The sequence below is a fragment of the Eupeodes corollae genome, chromosome 1 (genome assembly GCF_945859685.1).
Source record: "Eupeodes corollae chromosome 1, idEupCoro1.1, whole genome shotgun sequence".
NCBI lineage: Eukaryota > Metazoa > Arthropoda > Insecta > Diptera > Syrphidae > Eupeodes > Eupeodes corollae.
This window is the reverse complement of record NC_079147.1, coordinates 275,119,008-275,142,651: the sequence shown is the minus strand read 5'-3', so window position 1 is coordinate 275,142,651 and position 23,644 is coordinate 275,119,008. Positions and strand designations below refer to the sequence as shown.

Sequence of the window (23,644 nt, the reverse complement as noted above, 5' to 3'; positions counted from 1 at the left end):
TGCATGTTTTAAGATTGTGTAAAAATGTTTCAACAATGTAAATTGTTTTTTACATTTTTATTTAACGATTATTTTAACTTACCGAAACTAGTATTAAGGCAAATCTAATTCTTAAGACCTTTCTAATTTCTAGAATTGCAAATATTTGGAAAAGGTTTTGTCAGCCAAGGTTAGGTTAAAGTTGATGTCCGTGATGAAGTAAGACACACTTAGGCCAGTTTAATGGCAGATTGTGATACCACGTGAATCTTGAGGCTTTCGTTTAAACTCAATGAAACCAGTTTGAGTTCCTTGCAAAACGTGTAAGACTGATAATGTTAATATGAATGAGATCGTTAAGATTGTTTAAGAAGAAATCTCCTAAGTAAGTCTTGCTTTTCTACCGTGTGGCGTGGTAGAATGGATTGTACTGTACCATTTTCTGGAATGTCTTTATGGCCTAGTAAAGTGAATGTTAAACTGTTGTGCCATCTTTAGGAGAGATTGTCGACAGTTATGGATTATTATAAAATGTGAAGGGACAGAGTCCAGAGATTTGATAGCGACCTGACTATCTGAGAAAACTCGGACATTAGATGTTGATATTACCTTTTCTTTAAGCCCGGGCAAGACTTATTTTTGTGGCCAAAAGTTCCACCTAGAACATGCTTAATTGTCTGGGAAGCACGCGAAAGTTGGGGGGATTCGCGAACTTTACTTCATTTGTTTTTCATCTCCTTGTGTAAAAATGGATTGACTCATAATCCAGGGTAGGGCTTTCGTCCCAGAAAAATATGGAAGGTATAGAAATCATAAAGTTGCAATTGGAGGATGATGTAGTCTGCGTCCTATGGAATTTATTCTAAATATTTAAGAATCACATAGTTGCCGATGTTGTTGTTAACCCACTACTGTTAAGCTTTTGTCAGAAAATTTTTAAAAAGGGTTTTTGAATGTAATAAATAAAGACAACTCCATAGCTGGAATGCGACCCACACTTCCCATACAGTCTGCCGATTTGTCTTCCTTAAAAGTTTGTAGGTTTTCGTGTTGGGTTAAAAAGGTTGTTAGTTGAATTATTCTTAAAAGGATTAAAATTACCAACAATATTTTTCATAAAAGGAAATAGTTAAGTTTGAAATTATAGTTTTTTTAAATAGATTTTTAGTCGAAAACAAATTTTTACCAATTTCTTTAATTTTTACAAATTGAATAAATGAAATTTAAGTGAGAGATATCAAAAACCGAACATCAATATTTCACTAAATTTTCGTACTATTTTTCGTAGAATTTATTTTTTCATGAAAAAGCGGACTGTTGGATTAAAAAAAACTACTGAACACCGAAGACAATATTTTCTGTGAAATAAAAAAGTTTAAAGATAATATTTTTAATTTTTGAAAAGCTATTTGATCCAAAGTAAATTTTTACCAAGTTTTAGTATTGTTTTTTTGCTAGGTATTTATTTTTTGTAAGAGAAACTGTCTATTTGATTTTTTAAAATGTTGAAAACAATATTTCTCATAAATTAAAATTAGCTGGAAGTCAAAATCTCAAAGTTTTGAAAAGATACTTGAGTCGAAAATCCATTTTCTTTTAAGTTTTTATTTTTTGTAAAAAAATTGTCAATTCAATTTTTCTCACAATTTTACGGAATGTTGAAAACAATATTTTTTAAAATATAAAAGTAGCTTAAAGGCAATATCTCAAAGTTTTGAAAAGTAATTGAGTCGAAAATCAATTTTTACTAACTTTTAGATATTTGAGACGAAAATCAATTCATACCAACTTTTAGAAATGCTTTTTTGTAGGTTTTTATTTTTTGTAACAAAATTTCAATTCGATGTTTCTCAAAATTTTATCAAATATTCAAAACAATATTTTTCATAAGATAAAATAATTTTTAAGCTACAATCTTAAAGTTTTGAAAAGATATTTAGGTCTAAAGTAAATTTTTACCAACTTTTGTTAATTTGTTTTTAGGTATTTTTTTTTAAAACTATCAATTAGTTTTTCTCAAAATAATACTCAATTTTGAAAGCAATATTTTTCAAAAAATTAAATTATTTTAAGGCCAATGTCTCAAAGTTTTGAAAAGTTATTCGCTTCGAAAATCAATTTTCAATAGCTTTTATTAATTTTGTCAGGTTTTTATTTTTTTAAAGAAGCAATCCATTTGATTTTTCTCAAATGAAAACAATATTTTGTAAAAAATAAGTTGAAAGCCTTAATCTCAATTTTTTTTTATAAAAAAACTGTCAATTTGTTGTTTCTTAAAATTTGACCAGATGTTCAAAACATTATTCTTCGTTGCGCAAATATTTGTTTTTAATTTTTTTGATTTATAAAAAAACCGTTAATCGGATTTTTTCCAAAAATATATTTGCTTGGAATTACGTTACAATATATAATATAAAATCAAATTCAAGTCTCTAGTGTAATTGGTTCGTGAGATATTTAGGATTAGTCAAAACGTTCACCTTTTTTAAAACTGATATGGTAAAAAAACCACCCACGCAAATTTTCTTGAGAGCCCTTTCTGCATCTTTCTGCTTTATTATCTTTATAACAAAAATTATTTGAAGTCGATATCTCTACTAGTTCTTGAGCTATGGACGACGAAAAAAACGTCACGAACGGGCGAACGCACGTACAAACGCACGCACAGATAATTTTGTAAAAATCGTTTATTTCGACTCTAGGGACCTTGAAACGTCGAGAAATGTCAAAATTTTCAATTCGACAAATCAGACCTATTACAATCCTATGAGAAGGTACAAATTAAATAACACACGCTTGAATATCGCATTGAAATTTTTAAAATTCACTACAAGGCAGCCGGCAGACTGCAATATTGAAAGAAAACTTTTCTGACCTCGATTTTTCTAAAAGGGGTGATCACAGCTAGCAATCGAGATCTTGTTGTTTAACCACTTTAGATCAATTGTTCATAATTGATTCAAGACTTGGAATTTAAACTTAGGCTGTAATGTGAAGGGAAGAGATTCGTTCTTGAGCCGTACTTCGTGAATGTGAAAAGCCTTGCTGGGGTCTGACCTTCCCTAATCATTTTAATGTTTAAGAATTAAGAGACTTCCTTTTTTAATTTTCCGTGTCTTTTATATGAAAATAATACAATTTGTGAAAATATCTAGGAAATATAATGCGAATGGCTTTTTGGCTAACATGTTTTTTCATAGTTCATAGCATACTTTTAAAATTAAATAAACATCCATTGATTTATCTTATAAAATATACGATCTTTAAATATCAATATGAAACTTTTTATTTGAAAACCCTGTACTTTGCACACACACAAGGGGACTGGATTTTGAAGAAATGCATTTACGAAGTTGGTATTAAAGTTTTTAATATAAAAATGGGAGAGAAAAACAAAGTTTGTTAACCATTCGACATTCTTCATGTGTGGTTGACAAAACAAATCTCTAAACTTGGCAAATTGATTTTAAGAAAAACTGATAGGCATTCCTGAGTATTTAGACTGAATTGCATAAGCGGAGGGGGCAATGGAATACTTCTGGCTGTTTAAACAGATGATTGATTATAAAAAAGATTAATATGCTAAAATGATTCTGAAAACACACATTTTATCTTGAAACAAAAAATTCAAAAAAGTCTTCAGTACTTGCGTGTGTACAACTTTTCTCAAGTTTTATGACTGGGTTAAAATAATAATTCAATCAAAGCCTTCCAAAATTATAGAAAGCCTTAAAATTCTTAAAAATCTATGCTTGAAAAGGCTTCATGGAAATAATGGGATCACAATTTTTATTTAAGATTTTATTTGAACTTAAAATCGAAAAATGTTCCAACATTTGAATTTAAATGAATGTTGTTTTCCAAATAAATCTACAAGAATGGTAAACCTACCTTGAACACAAGTACAGTCTTATAAGTCTTATTTTCCTCAAATAAAACAGACTGGTAAAGTGTATCTGTACGAGTATTTGACTTATTGAATATTTTATGCAAATTATTCAAAAAACAAAACCCTTATGATTTTTAATTGACCACACAAAATATTCTTATCAATTTTTGTTGATATTTGAATTAAATACTTTAAAGTCACGCTCAAGATTTAAAACCTATGTGTGGTCATATTCATAATGTCACAAGTCATATAGTGTTGAGATAATTCAACTTTATTTTGATTTCCTTATCAAGATTCTCTTTACACCACCACCGGTTTGAAATAGAATGTTTTTGCCACACATGAATTTAAAAAAGACAAAATCAATCATACAAAACAAACAAAGCAATACTTTTGAATATAAACATAAACGTCAACTCGTAACTTGAACTAATTCACTTTTATGCATTTGAAAAAGTCTAAGAAAGGAACAGGAAAATCAACACTGACTATACCTGCATAAATCACAATATTGTTCCTTGAGGAACGAAAATATGCCTACTTTACCACAATATGTGACTTTTATAACATAAAGGGTGTTTCTTTTTTTATGTTGTTTAATTTTCATGAAGACCATAAAAACAAATATTTGAGATTTACAAAAATAAACAGAAACATATTCCAGCAAAGCAATTTCCTTGCATCTTATGTGTCTCTGATTTTATTGGCCGTACTATTTAGTTTAGAAAAAAACACCCTATACAACTTTGCAAACTAAAAAAGACATCAAAGCGCGTGAACTTTTTCATTCTAAAACAGAAAATAAATCAAAAATCCTTACCTGTTGCTGAGGCGGACTCTGTGTTGCGTGATGGAACGGCGGCGGAAAATACGGTGGTTGGAAGTCCGATTGCAATGATTGATGATGCATTGATGCGGCAGAGCCATGCGATCCACCGTGTCCTCCATGGGCACCAGTTGGTCCGCCACGTCCCGTATGCCCGCCAGTGTGTGTTGTATAAGCCGGACTGCCACTTGACAGTCCTATACTCCCATGACTAGTCAAGCGTTCCTAAAAAAAAAACAGAAAAAAAAAAAAAACAATTTAATAATGATAATTAGAATTGGAAATTACATAACAAATTAATTCAAGTTTTGTTTTAAAAAATTAATATTTATTTTTCATGGTTATGTACATTTTTATGTGTGTTTTACCTGAACATCGATGACTGTTGGCATATCCACATATGCTAAAGTCATAATCTCATAATAATGAGATGACAAAAGACCTTTTTAGAATTTGCTGTGTTCTTTTTTTTTTTATTTGTTAATTTTTCTTATTTTGATTTTTATAAAATTTATTTGTCATGAGAATAAATTATTTATTATGTTGATTTTGGTTTATTAGAATACACATAGAGGTCTATTAAATTTATGGCAGAAGATTTAGATCCATATTCCGGTTTTTTTCTTTTTCTTTTTTGGTTTATGTTAAGATTGTAAATTTATTTAATTTTTCTATATTCAAGTGTCAGAGGACACAGGTTCTTTTCGTGTTTTATTTGTTTGCTTTTTACGTTATTTGTCAATTTCACAGGAAATTCCTATAGTTAGTTGTAAAGAAGAAAAAACACCAACATAATGATTAAGGGTTAATTTATAATTTTTGTAATATTTAAATTTTGACGATTAACTCAAAACAAAAAAAACGTTCGTCATATTTTTCAAACGACAATGGATCACTAATTTTATCTTAAATAGTCAAAGTCAAAAGGTTTATGAAAATTTAGAAAATAGGTGTAAGTAATTTAGAAATCGTTAGAAACAAAACCTAAGTATTCAAAACATATGTTTTCTACTCGCTCTCAAATCTTTTGAAGATAATATTTTGTCACTAAAAAAGGGGTGTGCCCAAACTATTAATAAAACTTATAATAGAGAATTTGAATAGTTTTAAAATAAAGTAGCATCTTTGTGGTTTAATCATAAACTTAAGCTGTTTTAAAGTTAATCGTTTAATGCAAACAATAGTTTCTTGTTAAAACCTTTTTTCAATAGAATAAATTTGGCGTACATATATTTCCATAACCTATTTTTTTTTAGACAGATATTAACCAAAATGTTTTGAATTTATTTTTTTAAGAAGTGTTTCAGCTTTCATATTTCAAAATAACACAAAATAATAGGTGCGTTTTTTTTAGTACTCCTATATAGTGCAGTGAGAAATTGCCAACAAAACGATCCGGAGTAGCCAGATTTTTGTATTTAAAAATTGGTACAACTGAAAGAAGATCTGTCAGAATAATAATAAAAAAACAACAAATAGAAGAAAGTTTTCTGAAAATCAAAAGTTAAAATTAACTAAGCAAAAAAAAATAACTAAAACTAATAAAATGGACAATTTTCAAAAAGAAAACATTTGGAAATTGATATTCTATAAAAAAAGCTCATTTAACAATTGCTTCAAGGAGGGGGTTCGTTCATAGACTGCAGCATCAACATGTTGTGTTGAAGCTCACCTCAATTCTTTATATACCTGAATCGAGTTGAAATGAGCTTGATTCGCCTCGATTCCGGTCCGGGATCGCAGTCGAGTCAAAATTTGGGAAGAAAAACATGGTCTGTTCATTTGAAACTTTGTTTACAAAAAATATAGTTTTGTTTTAATCAAATTTAAAATAATTGCATATGGTGCCAAACTATTCAGTTTTCCATTGTTTAACACGAATCAAACTATATCACCTGCACTTAATAAGAAACATCGAAACACCAATTGCATTTAAGAAAGTGCTGTCAAACTCAATCATTTTTAAATCTTCTTGTGCGGGAGAAACAGCAAAAAGATTAATTTGATCTAAACTGAGATAAACCTTTGGTGAAAACATAGCAAAACTTAAATATCTTTTCTGTTGTTTTCTCTTGAAAAATAAGCCCAGTTAGTCAATTTTCATTAACAAAAGTAAATATTATCAGCAGTAACAGATTGATTTTTTTTGCCAATAGAAAACACATGATTCCAAATGCACAACTACTCAACGAACACAGCCATCGAGATACAAATGCAATATCAATGGTACCAACATTTGAGAACGTAATCACATAAGATCCATTCGAGACTCGTATAAATGTTAAAAACCCATCTCAAGTAAGATTCTACTCTAACTTGTATCGCTAGTATTCATACTATAAATATTGTTTTTGTTATTAGTGTAAAATCCTAATATACTATTGATAGATTTTTCAACATAACACGGGTAATGTCGTTTTTTGTAATTGAAGTTGCAATTTACTTTGACTCTTTCTTAAAAGTGGTAACGCTAAAGTTTTGCATTGGAGTTATGAAATTTAACTTTAAAAATTATAGGTGGAAAAAAATTTCGAAAATTAACCTAATTTAAACTGATGATTATATCATTTTTACTGTTCTAATGTCCTTAGGCCCTATTATTCTGATTTTGTATTTGATTGTATTTAAGTCTTTAAAATCTTAGGTATTTTTGGATGCTTAATACTTATACTTTTCAAAAATGAAAATTGATTGAAAGAGGGGAAAAAATTATTGAGTGTTCATTATTGATAGGAGCTATTAAAATTTTCTAGAGCAAGAAATTAGGTTTTCGAAGTTAGGAATGATGAGAAAACGAATGCTTTTTTTGACAATTTTTAACTTGAATGCAATAAGTATAGTTCATTATACTTTATTATAGGATCAGCAGTGGTTTTCGGGATTGTATATTCGAAACTGAAGTTGCTAAAACGATCCCCAGTAGTTCAGCTTTTATATTTGAAAGTTAAAACAATTGAGTATTTGTCAGAATCTTTTATTACAAAATTGTTTAACAGCACTATTTTTAACTTAATTTAATTGACAATTTAAAGAGAAATAATTCATATTTAATTTGCATTAAGTTTTCCAATTTGAATAATTTGAAGCTGAATCAAATTAAGAACTGAAGGAAAGGAGTTCGTTCATAAAGTATGGTCTAACTCTGTGCAAATATCAGATAGCGAAATTTTTCTTGACACTATAAATTTTCGTTAGATAACAAACAAATATTACAGCTTGTGTCTATTTCCGTCAATTTAATCAACTAAGTCCAGTTAGATTGGAAAACAAATCTCTAATTGAGTTGAAAATTTTGAAATATAATAAAATAACAGATTTTAATAGAGATGTCTGTGTACGTTCGTACCTTCTTAAAGCTTCTTAAAGAACAAATAGAGATTTCGACTACAGATAATAACACAGAAAGGTGCAGAAAGGACTCTTAACCTAAAATATCTCACCAAATAATAACGCTCCGACATGATACCAAAGTGATATGATTTGAAAAAAAAATTATTAAACGGATTTTTTAATAAATCAAAAACTGTCAACAGAAAAATTAATCTCCAAAATAATTTAATGCAACGTTTTTGACTTCTGGTAAAATGTTAGAAAAGATCAAATTGACAGATTTATTATAAACAATAAAAACATACTGAAAATATTACTAAAACTTTGTAAAATTTTGGAATCAAATATCTTTTCAAAAGCTAACGATTTTGGCTCCAAACTTATTTCATCTTATAAAAGTTATTGTTTTCAATATTGAGTCAAATTTTGAGAAAAATCGAGTTGACAGTTTTTTTTTACAAAAAATAAGAACATAAGAAAACATTACTAAAACTTATTTAATATTGAAGTTCGATTTACGATATCTCGTGAATAAATGAAAGTATTGACTTCAAAATGATTTCATTATTTTTTTTATATCAGATATAAAACTCTCAAAAAATGCTACTAAAATTGGTAAAAATTTGTTTTTTTGACTACAATTCTCATTAACAAAAATAGATTTTGAAATTAAACGATTTTAACATATGCAAAATATTGCTGGTAATTTTTTAGTAATTTTTTGAAAAAAAAAATCAATTGACAAAAAACTTTTTGAGAAAAACACGAAAACATATAAAAACAAAAAGAAACTGAAAATGATAAGAAATGATTTTCAACTCAAATATTGGTAGAATAAAGAAAGATTTTGTCTTCTAATTAATTATCCCTCAAGTTTTAAGCAAGACATATCGACAGATCGGATGGGAAATTATCAGTGTGGGTGTGTTGAAAACCAAAATGAGATGTAAGATTTGAATTTTCTTATCCTTATCTTTTTTTTTAAACATATTTCAAGAAAACTTTTAAGGTTTCATTCTGAAATGTAGACGTACAACAGTTTAAACGAAGTTGAGACAAAATTTTTTAGAAATGTACAAAAATTGAAAATATGCTTTTTTTTCGAGTAAGTCTACGAACACTCACTAAAACATGGATTACTAAAATAAGGCAGCTAATAAACTCTTTAGCTAAGGAGTAATTACACAGCAACGTTCTTCTTTAAAAAATTACTCTAGGCATCGTTTTCAATTCTGTATAATTTTTGCTTCGCGTTAGTTTGGGTGCAAATAAAACATAATATCAAAAAGTCTAGCAAAGAGTAAAAGGCGTATGCTTTGACTCAAAAATTAAAAATGTTGAACAATAAACTACTTATCATGCTCTACGAAAATGAATTCGAAATATACAAGAATAAAATAATTCCGTGGCTTAGTTGGTCAAAAGTTTTAGAAAAGTCAGTGTTTACACAGGCAACTTCATAACCTTGTTCTAAAGCGTTTGAACAAATGTTTGAGAAAGTTAGGAGATTTGTAACGGTTGATCTTTTTTTCACAAAACCATGTTGCTGTTCGCAAATGAGATTCTTACTACAAAATGCTACACTTTCACAAGAAAGCTTTGCAATGGGCCTGTAGTTGCTTATCACCGACTTGTTACCTTTCTTGAAAATTGGTGTAAGAAATTACTTCTTCCATATACTGGGAAATTTGCCTGTTTTTAGAGAAAGTTTAAACTAAGAATGCGAGGGGTTCAACTAAATCCTTACTACGCTTTTTTAATACTATGGGGGGAATTCCACCCCGGACCGGCTGAACAGTCATCATTCAACGCGGATAAAAGATCAAACACAGATATCAAAAGTTTTACCTAATGAAAAGTTCGTGTGAGTGAAGTTAACTGGAAAGATTGATCTGATTTTTTTCTTTAAGTTTACAATTTTAAAAAATATTTTACGATTCTCTTTCGAAGAGGTGCCCATATCAGGAACATAGCTAGCATATACAAAATTAGAAAGAGACTTAAATTGGTTAAAGAGTTCAACATAAAAAGAGAAGTTGATTGGAGAGAGAGTTTTGAGATACGTTTTCTATGCCTTATTTCTTTCGTTACGCAGTAAACGCAATTCTTTCGTCAACCAAGGATGCCTAAAGTTTGTATTTCTTGATTTCTTTAAGAACACATTTTTTCAAAACAATAATAAAGGTTCTTATAAAAAGTTGAAACTGCTTCTTCAATGTTAGAAAATGCTAATGTATCAGCAATTCCAGAAGTGGTTAAATCTTCAAACAACAGCTGGAAATTATCTCTTCTAAAATCAAAATTATATAAGCAATGAAAGGAGTTACTGTGTTCAGTAAGGTGATTACTTAAGTCAAAAAAAGGGGGTAATATTTGTCATTATTATTAATTTCTGATCTTGATTCTAGAACAAGAGCACTAATAGCGTCAGAAGAAAAGACTAAATCGAGAATTCGATTTTTTGAGTTTTTAATACAGCTTGTTTGCTGTAAGTCAGTAAAAAGGACTTTATCAAGAAGAGATAGTTCCAACTGCGAAGAAGAAGGAGAGGCTTCAAGGCAGGATTCATCTTCGGATGGAATCCAGTCAATGTGTGGTAAATTAAAATCACCTAGGAGTTAAATATTGGTATCAGAGCTATACAAATTTATAAGATAAGCTAATGCCAAGGAGAGATCGTTATAAACAGACTCCAAACTTTTTGGAGGAATGTAAACGTTTAAATTGAAAATAGTCTTTGTCTGTATCATTATCTTTACACATACCAGTTCAATTGATAATTCAAATGGAATAGATACAGAAGGAGAGAAATATGTACTTTTTACGAATTATCGATCAAAATGCTCGAAATGCTATAAATTAGCTGCAAATGCATTTTTGAATGCATGTATTAAGGAAATATGTAGTTTTCTTGAGATAAGTTTCTAAAAATTATACAAACAAAATATTTATAAATCTTGAGCTGTTTTGTTTAAAGAAATTCAATAAACCTTACATTATGTAGTGATCTACAGAAAAAATAATTTTTGTTGCAATTTAGTAAATTTGTCTCGATAGAAAATTTCTTCCACCAGAAAACTTAAGTTTAAGTGTACTTTCAAAAAGTATTTAACCTACCTAGACAAAAGTTAAAAACTCCGAATCAATAAACTGTTAAAATCAGTTCTTCTATTTACTTTGTCTGCATTTTTCATATAATAATAATATTTTATTTTAATATTAGATATTAGTTGAAATGACAATGAAATAGTCAATATTAGCTGTAAGTTTTGAGTCTAAAGGTAAAACCCCAACTTTCGGGTTTTATAGATCCTTCGGCTGAACTATCGACAATAGTACCATCCATTCTCCTATACACAATCTTTTTCTAACCGAAAAACTATTTCGACTCTCGCAAATCTTCAGTTAAATTCTAAGTTTTAAAAAACCATAAAACCTTTACAAAAATGAATACCACATAATAATCACATTAGGATCTAAAAATATTTAATGACACAAATCGGAATAACTAATAAATAACTAATTCGGTAGATAAAAAATAAGAATTCAAGTTTTTTTTACTTGAATTCAAATTATGTTAAATATTAATACCAATTAGGAATTATAATTATCATAGCATTCATTAAAATAGTTTTTTTTTTCAAATTCAAATTTAATCGAATTCTTATGTTAAGTTATACATGATTTTTAACAGTGTTTGGGACTTTATTAAAATTTGGCTACTTGTTATAGATAAAAAATGTATCACCCAATTTAAAAAGGTATAAACAATAATAAAGATATCAACGAGTTTATCAAAATTTAAAGTGTGATTAAATTACAATAAATGTAACTCATTTAATGTCAAATAAAAATAAATATTTACATAATGAATAGCCTTAATGTTGATTTAATGTAAATAAAATAGAGCTCTAAAAACCGTTTAAAACTTAAGGAAAAATGAGATTAGTTTGAATTGTAAATTAATTGTAATTAATTGGAAATCTAGATTTTGTATTGGAGATGATTGAAATGCATATCGTAAATGTATTTTCCATATCCAGCGTTTACAAATATTTACATTTTGTAAATTAATTAATTTTTTGTATTTGTCGCTTCGGAATTGATTTTTTCTATGTGAACTTCGTACCTTCAAAATCAAAGGGTTTAATGTCTTCAATCAACAGATGTTTTCACTTAATATGATGTTTTCCAATGAAGGGTTTCAATCCCATTTAAATGTTTAAGATAAATCAATTGATATCCATTTCATAAATATGAAAGTGATATTAACAATGAAAAATGATATCGGCTACGGTCTAGAATTAATTCTTTAAGACTTTGAATTGCTTTTGGAGCATTAGCATAAAGCTTAGGATAGAAAAAAAAATTACAAGTTCAGAAAACTTTGATTAAAAAACTGGAATTGCTGTATCTTTTAAAATCGATTTTGGAGCCTTTGAATAACCCTTTGAATAGAAAAGAAAGAAAAACTGCAAACAGCAATCTTTCAAAATTCTTACTTTAAAATGTTAACTATTTTTGTAGAGAATTTTAATGATTTCTGTGGGTCACTGAAGCGTGTATTGTTCAATTTTTAGTAATGGCGTAGTTTTTACAGATCACATGCCAAAAGATGACAGCTTCAAAAGTAACAGCTGTCCAAATAGCGGGCTACTCAAAATGAAACCTATTATTGGACAAGTCTTTTATTTGTTTTATTTATAACTAAAATTAGACGAGTCTTAAAGTTGCAATAACTCCTAAAAACTGATTGGTTTTGTGTAAATTCAAAAGAAAATTTTTGATTTTTTGAAAACGTGGTTTAAATAGAAAGGGAACAAATTGTCAAATAAACAGTTGTTAAACATTAGTTTTCAAAAAAAGAAGTTTTTAAAAAGTATTTCAATAATGGCAAATTCAGTTTGACATGAAACTAATTTCAGGAGTTTAACTGAAAGTGTTCTTATTTTACCACTAAGTTTTAGCGTCCGTCAAAAATGAACTTCAGAGCAAAACAATGATGAACAGAAAGGAGCCTTTCTAAAATAAAACTAAACTAACTGAAACTTATTCTTTCTACGTTGCTTAGTAAATTAATTTGAGCCCCTAAAAAAAGGTTCTTGTTGTTGTGTTCAACAAAACTACGTTTATACAAGAGTTTCTGATTTTTAGCTGACAATAGCTTTCAGTTTTGGCCTTTTACTTTTATAAGCCCAATTAAAGATAAAGAAACATGAGCGTTGTTAAAGAAGAGTAGAAACACTATCAACTTATTTAAAACTTGACAATTATTTTTGTCTAAATACTGAAGTCTATATTTTGAGAGTTGAAATTTGACATTTGTTCCTTGGACCTTTGCAAATGTCATTTCACTAAATCTGTCATACTTCATAACTTGCCATCGTAAAAAAAGCAACGTTTATCTTTAGTTCGACAGAAGCAAGAAAGATTTTGACATATTCTGATTTGGAATAGTTGATTTGACATCTACACTTTGCAGATATTAGAATACCTTGTACAAAAATAATTTTCAAGCTTACTGTATGAAATGAGTTTAATAATTCAATCATTGAGAATTTCAATTTTATAAAGTTGACTATTTAGATAAAATTAACATCAGTATTATTATGAGTTAAAAGTCAATTAAAAATTTAAATCAACAAAAAAGAAGCTTAAGGCGATCGCACAAACCACTCTAATTATCGTAACGACGATGATGACGATGGACCACGAGTGAAGCACAATAGTATAACTTCTGATGAATTTAATAATGATGACAATTCGACCAACCGACGGAGGACGGATGACGGACGGACCAACTACGAACGGCAAGGCGACTCGAGCTACGCGAAGCGACGGTAAGATAAGTTTTGATTGTGAGTGCGCTACAAACAAGACGTTCAAATTTTAATTCAAACACATTTCCACCGTTGGCAATTATAATAAATAATATACACCATCGAAGCGTTTAATTTATGGAAATTAATCAAACATATAGATACTACGATTATATGCATTAATATTGCATTTGATTATTATGACAGCGCGAAATAAATGCCCGAAGATTTGAGTATTTAATTTATCACCATCACATATTATAGAAGATAAAATTAAGACTTGAGGTGTTATCAATATTAATTAGATCACCACACGCACCACACTTTGCATTATTTTGAAGCTTAGATAGGTATGCAGGTACCTATAAGATTTTTGAGATAGTTATGCAGGTCCGTCAAGTCAAACACCACGTCCGAAACTAAACAAACATGAGTTTATTTAAATTTTAAATTTTGCCGTTGGCATTTAATTCGAAATGCCCGGTAACCGTTTTTCGTTGTTCAATAATAATAATAATTGAATCTTTTGAAAAAAGGCCGAAATATAATACAAAAAAACTGTCAATGAGACTGCTTCGGTAGTCGCGCGATAACTAACCATCAAATATAAACGGTTGCCATCTTACACCGTCAAAAATTCATTCAAATTACAAATGAACAAGAAAAAAATAAGATATAAGATCCCAAACAAAATAGTTTATACCTTACCATCTCAGTTAAAGAAATTTTGTGTGTTTCACATAGATACTCCATAGTGTATATGTATATACACACACAAAATAACACAGATACAACCAAAAACAACTTGTATCTTTTATGTGAACACGCTCTAGCTCTGAAGCTAAAAGATATACACGATGAATGACGGTCGGTGGTGTTCGGTGGTGGATTCAACAAAAGAGTATTCCTCCATAGCATCAACTTTAGCTTCAGCAGTTTTCGACGCACGCCAAGATACAAGAAATGGTAGCAACAAAACGAAGCAAGGGCAACTCGTAGTGTTACACTACATAAAAGAAAATGTGATTACCACTTTGGTAGAATTGAGACTTCTTCAAATTCTCGGTAAAGGAAATTGAATAAGAGAATTAAAATTGGAGTTCCACAGAATTCTATCCTTGGGCCAGTTCTGTTTTCATTTAGTGTTTGAATTTAAATGAATCTAATTTAGTGAAACGTTTTAGATTTTAATAAATGTGAAAAAATTATAAAAAAAATGTTACATCAAGTGTTCCTCGGATTTCGTATTTCAATATATTTTGTCTATGATCATTGCTCAGTGCTTGTAAAGAGGTTTCAAATAAGAAGTTTCATTTTGCATAGCCCAATGTCACGATAGCTGTTACTGTGGAAGCTGTTATCTCTCGAGATTTGACAAGTAAAAACTACACCATTCCTAAAACTAAAACGATGTACTATTCAGAACGCATTTAAAATTTCAAAATAAACTGGAAAAGTAGTGAAGAGTTTGCCACACATTGAAAAAAACTCAAGCACTTTTAATTTAGCATAAAACATCTTCTAAAATGGATTATTGTTGCTTTAGCCGGTAGTATTGATGGAAACCCAGGCTTTTAAAGTTAAGTTAAAACAAGAACCCAACGAAATCTTCACTGATTAGGTTCTTAAAATGCACATACAAATTTTTAACTTTTTTGACATTACTCTAAGTTGCAAGGCCCTTAGAGTCTAAATAAAAGATTTTTAGAGAGAAGTCTGTGCGTAAGTGTCGTTTTTACGTTCGGGAAGCTTTTTTTGCTGTCCACATCTCAAGAACCAGTAGAGATATCGACTTTAAATCAATTTTTTTATGCAAATAATAACACAGAAAGATGCAGATGGTTAACCCAAAGTATCTCCCGAACTAATAACTCTTGTTGAGAGGTTTAAAAGCAGGAATATAGTTCGAAAGTTTTATGAACAGCTGAAACGAAATTCACAGGTACATAAACCTAGAACCGAAGGCTGCAAAGACGAAAGTGGAAACATCATAGTGGAACCGCAGACAACGCTGAGGATATGGAAGGACCACTTCTGCAGACTGTATAACGGCGACGAAGAACTGAACCCCACTGTCAGGCAGGATGACCCATGCGATATAGACGACGAAAGCCAACAATCCCGTCCTCCCGACTTAGACGAAGTAAAGATTGCCATATCTAAGTTGAAGTCTAATAAAGCCGCTGGAGCAGATGGCTTGAATGCCGAGCTCTTTAAAGCAGCTGGAGATAAGTTGGTTAGAAGCATGCACCAACTTATCTGTAAGATATGGTCGGAAGAAAACATGCCCGATGAATGGAACCTCAGTATTGTTTGCCCGATCCTGAAAAAAGGAGACCCTCTAAACTGCACCAACTATAAAGGAAGCAGTTTACTTAACATCGCCTATAAAATTTTCTCTGCCATAATATGTGAACGTCTAAAGCCCATCGTCAACAACCTGATAGGCCCTTATCAGTGTGGTTTTAGACCAGGAAAGTCCACAGCTGATCAAATTTTCACATTACGGCAGATCCTGGAAAAAACTCAAGAGCACCAAATCGACACTAACCATCTTTTTATCGATTTCAAGGCCGCATATGACAGCATCTACAGGGACGAGCTGTATAGAGCCATGTGTAGTTTTAGCATCCCTGCCAAACTCGTCCGTTTGTGTAGGATTACCACGGGGAATTGACGCTACTACATAAAGGTTGTAAACAACTTAACAGAACCTTTCGATGTCAAAAAAGGTTTTCAAAGAACTCAGATTTTTGTCGATGGGTTTTTTTGTGAGTATTGAGACAGAGGCGGCAAAAATGGGTTTAACGGTTAATGAGGGCAAAACAAAGTACATGCTGTCCTCAAAAAAAAAAATGTCACCATCGGCAGACGTAACTTTTAAGTACCTAGGCTTGGCTTTAAACGCAGAAAACAACACCAGCTGAGATCAAATGAATAATAACTCTTGCTAACCGCTGTTTCTTCGGACTAAGAAAACAAAAGTCCTCTCTTTCGAAAGACCAAAGCATCGCTATATAAGACCCTTATCATCCCCGTCCTGCTATACGGTGCAGAAGCATGGACTATGACAAAAGCGGATGAAACCACCTTGGGTCGTTTCAGAAGAAAAGTTCTTCGTGTGATCTACGGAACCATATGCATAGAAAGTGCGTGGAGGAGAAGATGGAAAGAAGACGGAAACTCTTCGAATCCACACCCACAAGACAGCGCAGTAGAGGAAGACCGCGGACCACGTGGCGTGCAGAAGTGTAAAGTGACCTCACCCAAATTGAAGTGCGAAACTGGAGACATCTGGGTAGGGACCGAGCTAGAAAATGTGATTACATTTGTTGACTCAGGTCTTCTGATTGAACACCTAAAAAGTTTTTTCTTTGGGGTCACTAATGCAAAGCATTGAATCTCTGGATCATTAATAGCAGCCTTCTTTTATTCCTGCACCTTTCAAATTTGATAACCTGCTGAATATCGTCTTTGCTTTATCGAAATTACTTTGATTTCAATCGCACTGAAACTTAACTTAATGCTTTGATGCTTGATGCTTTGAAACAAAGTATCTTAGAATTTGGTAATTGACGAATACTAATTTTAGTGAGTTAAGATTCTGAAAACTCATCACATTATTTCACAGTTCCAACATAATTTGTTCGTGCAACTTTTCGTTTTTTTTTCCAAATGCGGCAACCATGTTCAACAGTATTAAGGCAGCACTTGGAGGCAGCAACAACTGTAGCAATTGGCGACATCCACTGCCACCAACCAAAGCAACATCAGCAGAAGCAGGAGCACCACCAGTAGGAGAGTTAGAAGTTGTTTAGCTCCGTTGGTGGCTTTGGTAATTGTCCGACTTAACTGAGTCTGCGCGAGTGGATATTTGTCCCGTATACCTTGTATTCATCTCATTCAATAGCAATGTTAGATACATTTTAGTAGATAGATAGATAGATGGATGGGATATTATTAATTTATACACAAAAACCGCATTCTATCATCTTCTCCTTCAATTTAATACTATGAGAATATCTTTAATATTAACATGTTGTCTCTGGCATCCTTAGCACCTTAGATGATTTGTAGCGAACTACTGTTAACGATTTTATTGCTTTGCTAGTGATGCATAATAAAATGTATGGTGGTACAATGAGGATGTAATGTACCTATGAAAGTTATAAAATATCTCATGAATCTTATATACAAGTTGTATCTATAAGATAGTTAGACAGCGTGGGGCACCCGTATAGGGGGTGTTGATCTGCATCAGCAGGTGAGTAAATGCATTTATTATGAATGAATATAAAAGTAGGTACGTCTACCATAAAAGTGATCTCAGTCAAGATCATAGTCATAGTACCTAGATCGGTCAAGATATGCATTTTACTACCTGTTTTTTATTATTTAGTCTGTTATTTAGAAGTTCATCAGGTGTATAGTTAATCAAAACAAAAATAAAACCACTAAGCAAAAATGAGGTTAATAATATTTGTTTTTTTTTTTCTAATTAATTTATTTGTAAAAGTAATTAATAAAAAAAAAACTTTAGAACAAGTCGGTCAGTTAGACGAAAAAAGGTCAACGGCTGTAGTGTGTAATTATTATTTTATATATTATATCGGAATATTGATTAAAATATTGACATAATATGCAGATGAATATTATTATAATGATAGTTAGAAAACTTGTTTTCAAGAGAAAGGAGATTGATAGGTATAATATCTGTAAAATATTTACGTTAGATCGAAACAATCTATCAAAGTCGTCTATGACATTCATGCTGGAATTGTGTATCTTAAATGCTTTTGACAGTTATATAGATTAAGATAAGGCTGGTTAAGAGTGAAATATAATTATTTACATAGGTTAGTTATTGAATTATCAATCAGGGTATACATAACTACTCATGTTAATTAAGATACAATTAGAATAAATGTTTATTTTGTATTTTGAACAGGTCTTAGCTTATTTGTGTAGCTTGAGTTCATCTTTAAGTACGTTAATATATATATGAAAAGTTACGTAACAAAATAAAAAAAGAGGACAGGATGCGTCTTAAAGTAATAAACTGCATAACATTTAAAGAACTTCGAATAAGGAATATATTCAAATTTAAACTGTTTCTTTCAATATGTTTACATTTTGTTAGGTTTTTAATTGAAAAAAACCTTCAATTAGATAAAAACTGTAGATCTTCGAGTCTAAAAACAATTTTTAAAAATTTAGTTTATAGAATTTTGTGTATCGAATTCGTTAAATAATTTTGAGGAAAACATTTGGAAATGCGTCAGATGGTTTTTGATAAATGACAATCAAAATGAACAAATTTGATTTTTGTATGATGACATTCAAACTGATAGCTGTCAAAAGGTGTCACAACAAAAATGTGGTAGTCATTTTCCAACACACATGTTGTTCCTGAATAGACCAACCAAATGATAATACAGACGACTTTTCATTTTCTAAGTCAAGTTTTTCGAAAGCTGTTTTGAATACATGTAATTGACCGTAGGAATAATGTTCCAAAATTGTTCTGTAACGATCTCAATCAACTGAAACATGACAAAAAATCACAAATAATGACACCAACATGAAAACAACATCACCCATGTCATGTTTCGAAAAGCAAATTAGTTTTATTTACTGTCCAATGATATTTAAAAGTTAAAAACTACCTCCAACAGATTACTTATTGCTGTTAATTAGTTTCTAGGTTTCTAAAACCTAAATACAACGTTTTTAAAGAGATGTCTGTATGTGTTCATGTATACATACGTTTGTACCATTTGGGACCCTTTTTTCGTTGGCTATATCTCAAGAACCATCAAAATTCGTGGTTTACAGAAAATTGGACCAAAATATGCAGAAAGGACTTTCAAACAAATAAGATGACCCTAAATAATAATAACAACCAATTAAAATTAATATTATAAACTGGGACTTAATTCCAAATTGGCACAAGTTCTGATTTTATAAATGAAAAAACTATTTGACACCCTTAATACAAAGATGAGTTTTTGAGCACGGCTTACAAATGTTTTTTTAATGTTCTCTAAATGAAGCCGACACAATTTTAATAACATAATGTGTAACTTAACCTTACGTTCACATATTTTAAAGGCTATTTAAGACCTAAAACCACAATATTTAAGAGGGTTTATGGTGCGTTTTCACGCAGAAATATTTTGTTCGGACTCAATTTTCGGGGGTCTATTATTACTTTCGTTATCAGTCTGTTTACTCATAGATTGGAGCTGATGCTTGAAGATAAGTTCTTAAAACTGTCTGTTTTGTGCAAAACCCGAATAGTTTTAAGGCAATACTTAAGTTTTTAAAAATTCTTAATGTTGTAAAACCAATATTTTGTTTTTAATTTGATGTTTTTGACAGCAAACCCCTTTTTGGTTGAATATCGTTAAATGTTTTTGACAATCGTCCATTGGTCGAAAGTTGATCCATATTTGCTGAGCGATTTCAATTGAGCTGGATTTTAGATTCACATTAATTTATTGGTTCACTCCTTAGTTGAAAGTAGTACTTTAAGCAACAGAGTAAAATACAAATTTTATTTTCATATATAGAAAATAAATAATTAAAAATAAAATATAAATGGGCTTATCCCATAACGCAAGGGAATTCCTGCGAAAACTACAAACAAAAAAAGAGGCTGGGATGCGCCCCCCACTAAAAATCTTTTATTTCGACTCTAGAGACCTTGAAACGTCGAGAAATGTAAAAATTTTCAATTTGACAAATTGGATCCATTGCAATAACTTCCTTCGGAATGTTAATAATCTACCATTGGGATCATTAACCCTAATGGCCTCCCCTAAATCCACCATTACTTGTATTTTATAAAAAATGTTATTGTTAGTAAATTCTTAAAGTTTCAAACAAATCGACAGACAGGGAAATGGAAAGTAATCACAATGGGTCGCTTTTAATTATAGTATTGCAATATAGTTATCAAATATAATAATCGTGGGGACATGCTTCAGAACTTCGAACATGGGCTGAGTGCTTCAAAACTTCAATTTTTTAGGTTAAGTTTCAAGAATTATATCACTAGCTCTAGGTGAGTCCCTTCATGTTACCTTTTGTTATCTAAAAAGTGGATTTCGTACACATTTTTATAGAAAGCTTACTTTTCCCATTCGTCATTTTAATGGAGGACAAAGTAGCGTCGGTGAAACTTAAAATTAATTTGAAGTCCACCAACTGATGCATATGATCAAATTTTAGACATGAGATGAGACCATTTTTATTAATTTCCAAAATTAAATTTTTTTTGGGATCATCTTGAACGGTATCAATTTTACGAAATATTTTCAAAATAGAACCACCTTACAATATTTTTTCTATAATTACATTTACAGTCGTAGTGATTACTAACCAACGATAAAAGACACGAAAATTAATTTTCGTTCCAATAACTTATGCATCACCTAACTCAAGGCTTATTTGCTACCACACTTGGATCAGTTTGTGTCAAATTAAATTTAAAATTTCCACGGCATATGTTGCGTCATTCAGTCAGTCTCCAGCCAGCTTCAGAGTCACGTCTGTTTCCAAAGTTCGGGTACCTGTCCAATTAGTCTTCACATCTTTCGTGGTCTTAAATTCAACACGTAGTCGGCATTACTACTGTTTTTGTTTTTGGTTTTTGGTTATTTTGGTATATTGGACTGCATATTTAAAAGTAGCTTCTGCATTTTTCCGCATGCATTCTAAAAATCATTAGGTTGTTCCAACTAGGTAATTATTGAGCCGGTATTTTGTTTAAATTATATAGAGCTACTGGTTTTGAAGAATATAAGAAAGACGGTTTTGTTGTGACGTCGCGTCGCGTCGTCGGCATTGTTTGGTTGGTTGTTAGAATGGAATTTTTGATTTTTCAGTTTCTTGTTTTTTGATTTTTTGGGTTTCCATGTCTTTTGATTCTTTGGGCTTGGGTCTGACAGCAGAAATAAAATGCCAATTATAAAGAAATCAAAATTTTGGAATTTACTTTCTGACCCAAAATTCATCAACTTTTCGTCGAAGAGCGATTGGTTACTCTATAATTGTTGTAATCGAAATCTAAATTAACTAAACCAAGTCATACGTGTCAAATTGGAAAAGACTGAGAAAGTCAGTAGTAGTCGTATTTGGTAAAGATTGCGTTAGGGTTCTTTGGTTTTCTCTTTTTTTTTTAAACTAGCCTTTTACGTAAATGAGGGTTGGAAAAATGTCCACATATATAAAACTGTGGCAGTTGTTACCTAAAAATCATTTCCTTATTTTATATTTCAATTTTGATATTGAAGCTGGTTATTCATTTTTTGTATTTTAAGAATATAGCCTAAGGCGTTAAGGTTTGTTATGAACTCACACTGCTGATATGTGCAGTCGTTAGGAATATTGTTGGCCATTAATAAGATGTAAAACGTATGGTTTTCAATTTTTCTATCAATAGAAAGGGATGTTTTTCAATAGCTTCAATATACAAATATGAGTAGAGTATAGGTTTACAAACACACGTAAACTTTAAATGTATATTTTAAATTGTTTGGAGAACAAAGTCATTTATTTCTATTTGATATAAATTGTATGCCATTTTTAATTCCGAAATTTGGTATTTGAACTTCTGCATTTTTAGAAAAATTGGAGCATCATATTAGTTTACTCGTAAGTTACTTAAGGAACTTTAGGATAACGTAAAACCTTGAATGTGTAAAATTACGATTGGTTTGTGTTAAAAATAAAGCCTTCGAGGTGAAACTGGGCTTGACCGCTGAGGATGATTTTTCCATCAGGATCACTTTGATGGATTTTCAGGGCGAAATCAGCGAAGATACAATATTGCTGGATATCACCTGATTGAAGTTATTGCTTAGGACGTTAGAAGCCCCAAAATATTTATGAAAAATACGATGACATGCTATTCTAAAGATCGATGAGCAATCGACAAACCCGAGTTTTCATCTATAGAATTATTTCACTAACTATTTTTTTATGTTTGATTTGAGAACAATTAAAGTGGCGATTTTCATCTGAAAAATCAGATAAAAACTGTTTTCATTTAATCATAAAAAAGATCAACAAAGCCGATGAGAATCACCACTTTAATTGTTCTCAATTCAAACATAAAAAATAAAACCTTAAAGAAATAGTATGCAAATTTGGTAAAAACTGATGTTCGGTTCTTGATATCTCTCAAATTAATTGTATTCATCCAATTTGTAAAAATTTAAGAAATGCTACTAAAATTGGTAGAAATTTGTTTTCGACTAAACTAGATTTTCAAACTAAACTATTTCTTTATATGCAAAATATTGTTGTTAATTTTAAATTTTTTAAGAATAATTCAACGGACAACTTTGTAACCCAACACGATATCCTACAAACTTTTAAGCAAGACAAATAGACAGACGGTATAGGAAGTTATCAGTGTGGGTCGCATCCCAGCCTCTTTTTTATTCATCAATCATACAAAAATGTCTTTAGACTACAGGAAATAAAACTTAAAAGATTAACTTCACGGACACAGCGAGTCATTGGCTAGTATTTGGCATAATTTGTCCTATGATCGTTTTTAAAAAATAAAAATCTATTCCTTAGAGGACGACTTGAAACATACGAATCTATTGAGGACAGACACAAAGGAAAATTATCACTTACAAAAAATACAGACTAAATTTCGACGATTTTCTAGTGACTATATATCAATAAGTTTACACCTAGTTGAATAAGAGGGCATTCCAAGGTTCCAGTAAAGCTTCCATATTACGAATTAGATTGAATGTTATAATGATGGTTCCATATACA

At 30.5% G+C, this 23,644-nt stretch overlaps 1 protein-coding gene across 5 annotated transcripts in view; it reads right to left on the bottom strand.

Annotated features, from left to right (window-relative positions):
- LOC129941738 (transcription factor AP-2-epsilon) overlaps positions 1-23,644 on the bottom strand; it is a 147,605-nt gene that overhangs the window by 21,501 nt on the left and 102,460 nt on the right. For 3 of the 5 annotated variants that reach the window (XM_056050444.1, XM_056050442.1, XM_056050443.1), the window contains exon 2: positions 4,692-4,922. In XM_056050444.1, the coding sequence (XP_055906419.1) occupies positions 4,692-4,922 (231 nt within the window). Of the gene's footprint in view, positions 1-4,691; positions 4,923-5,065; positions 5,537-23,644 lie in introns of those variants that run through there. The other 2 variants (XM_056050445.1, XM_056050447.1) reach the window with 2 other exon arrangements.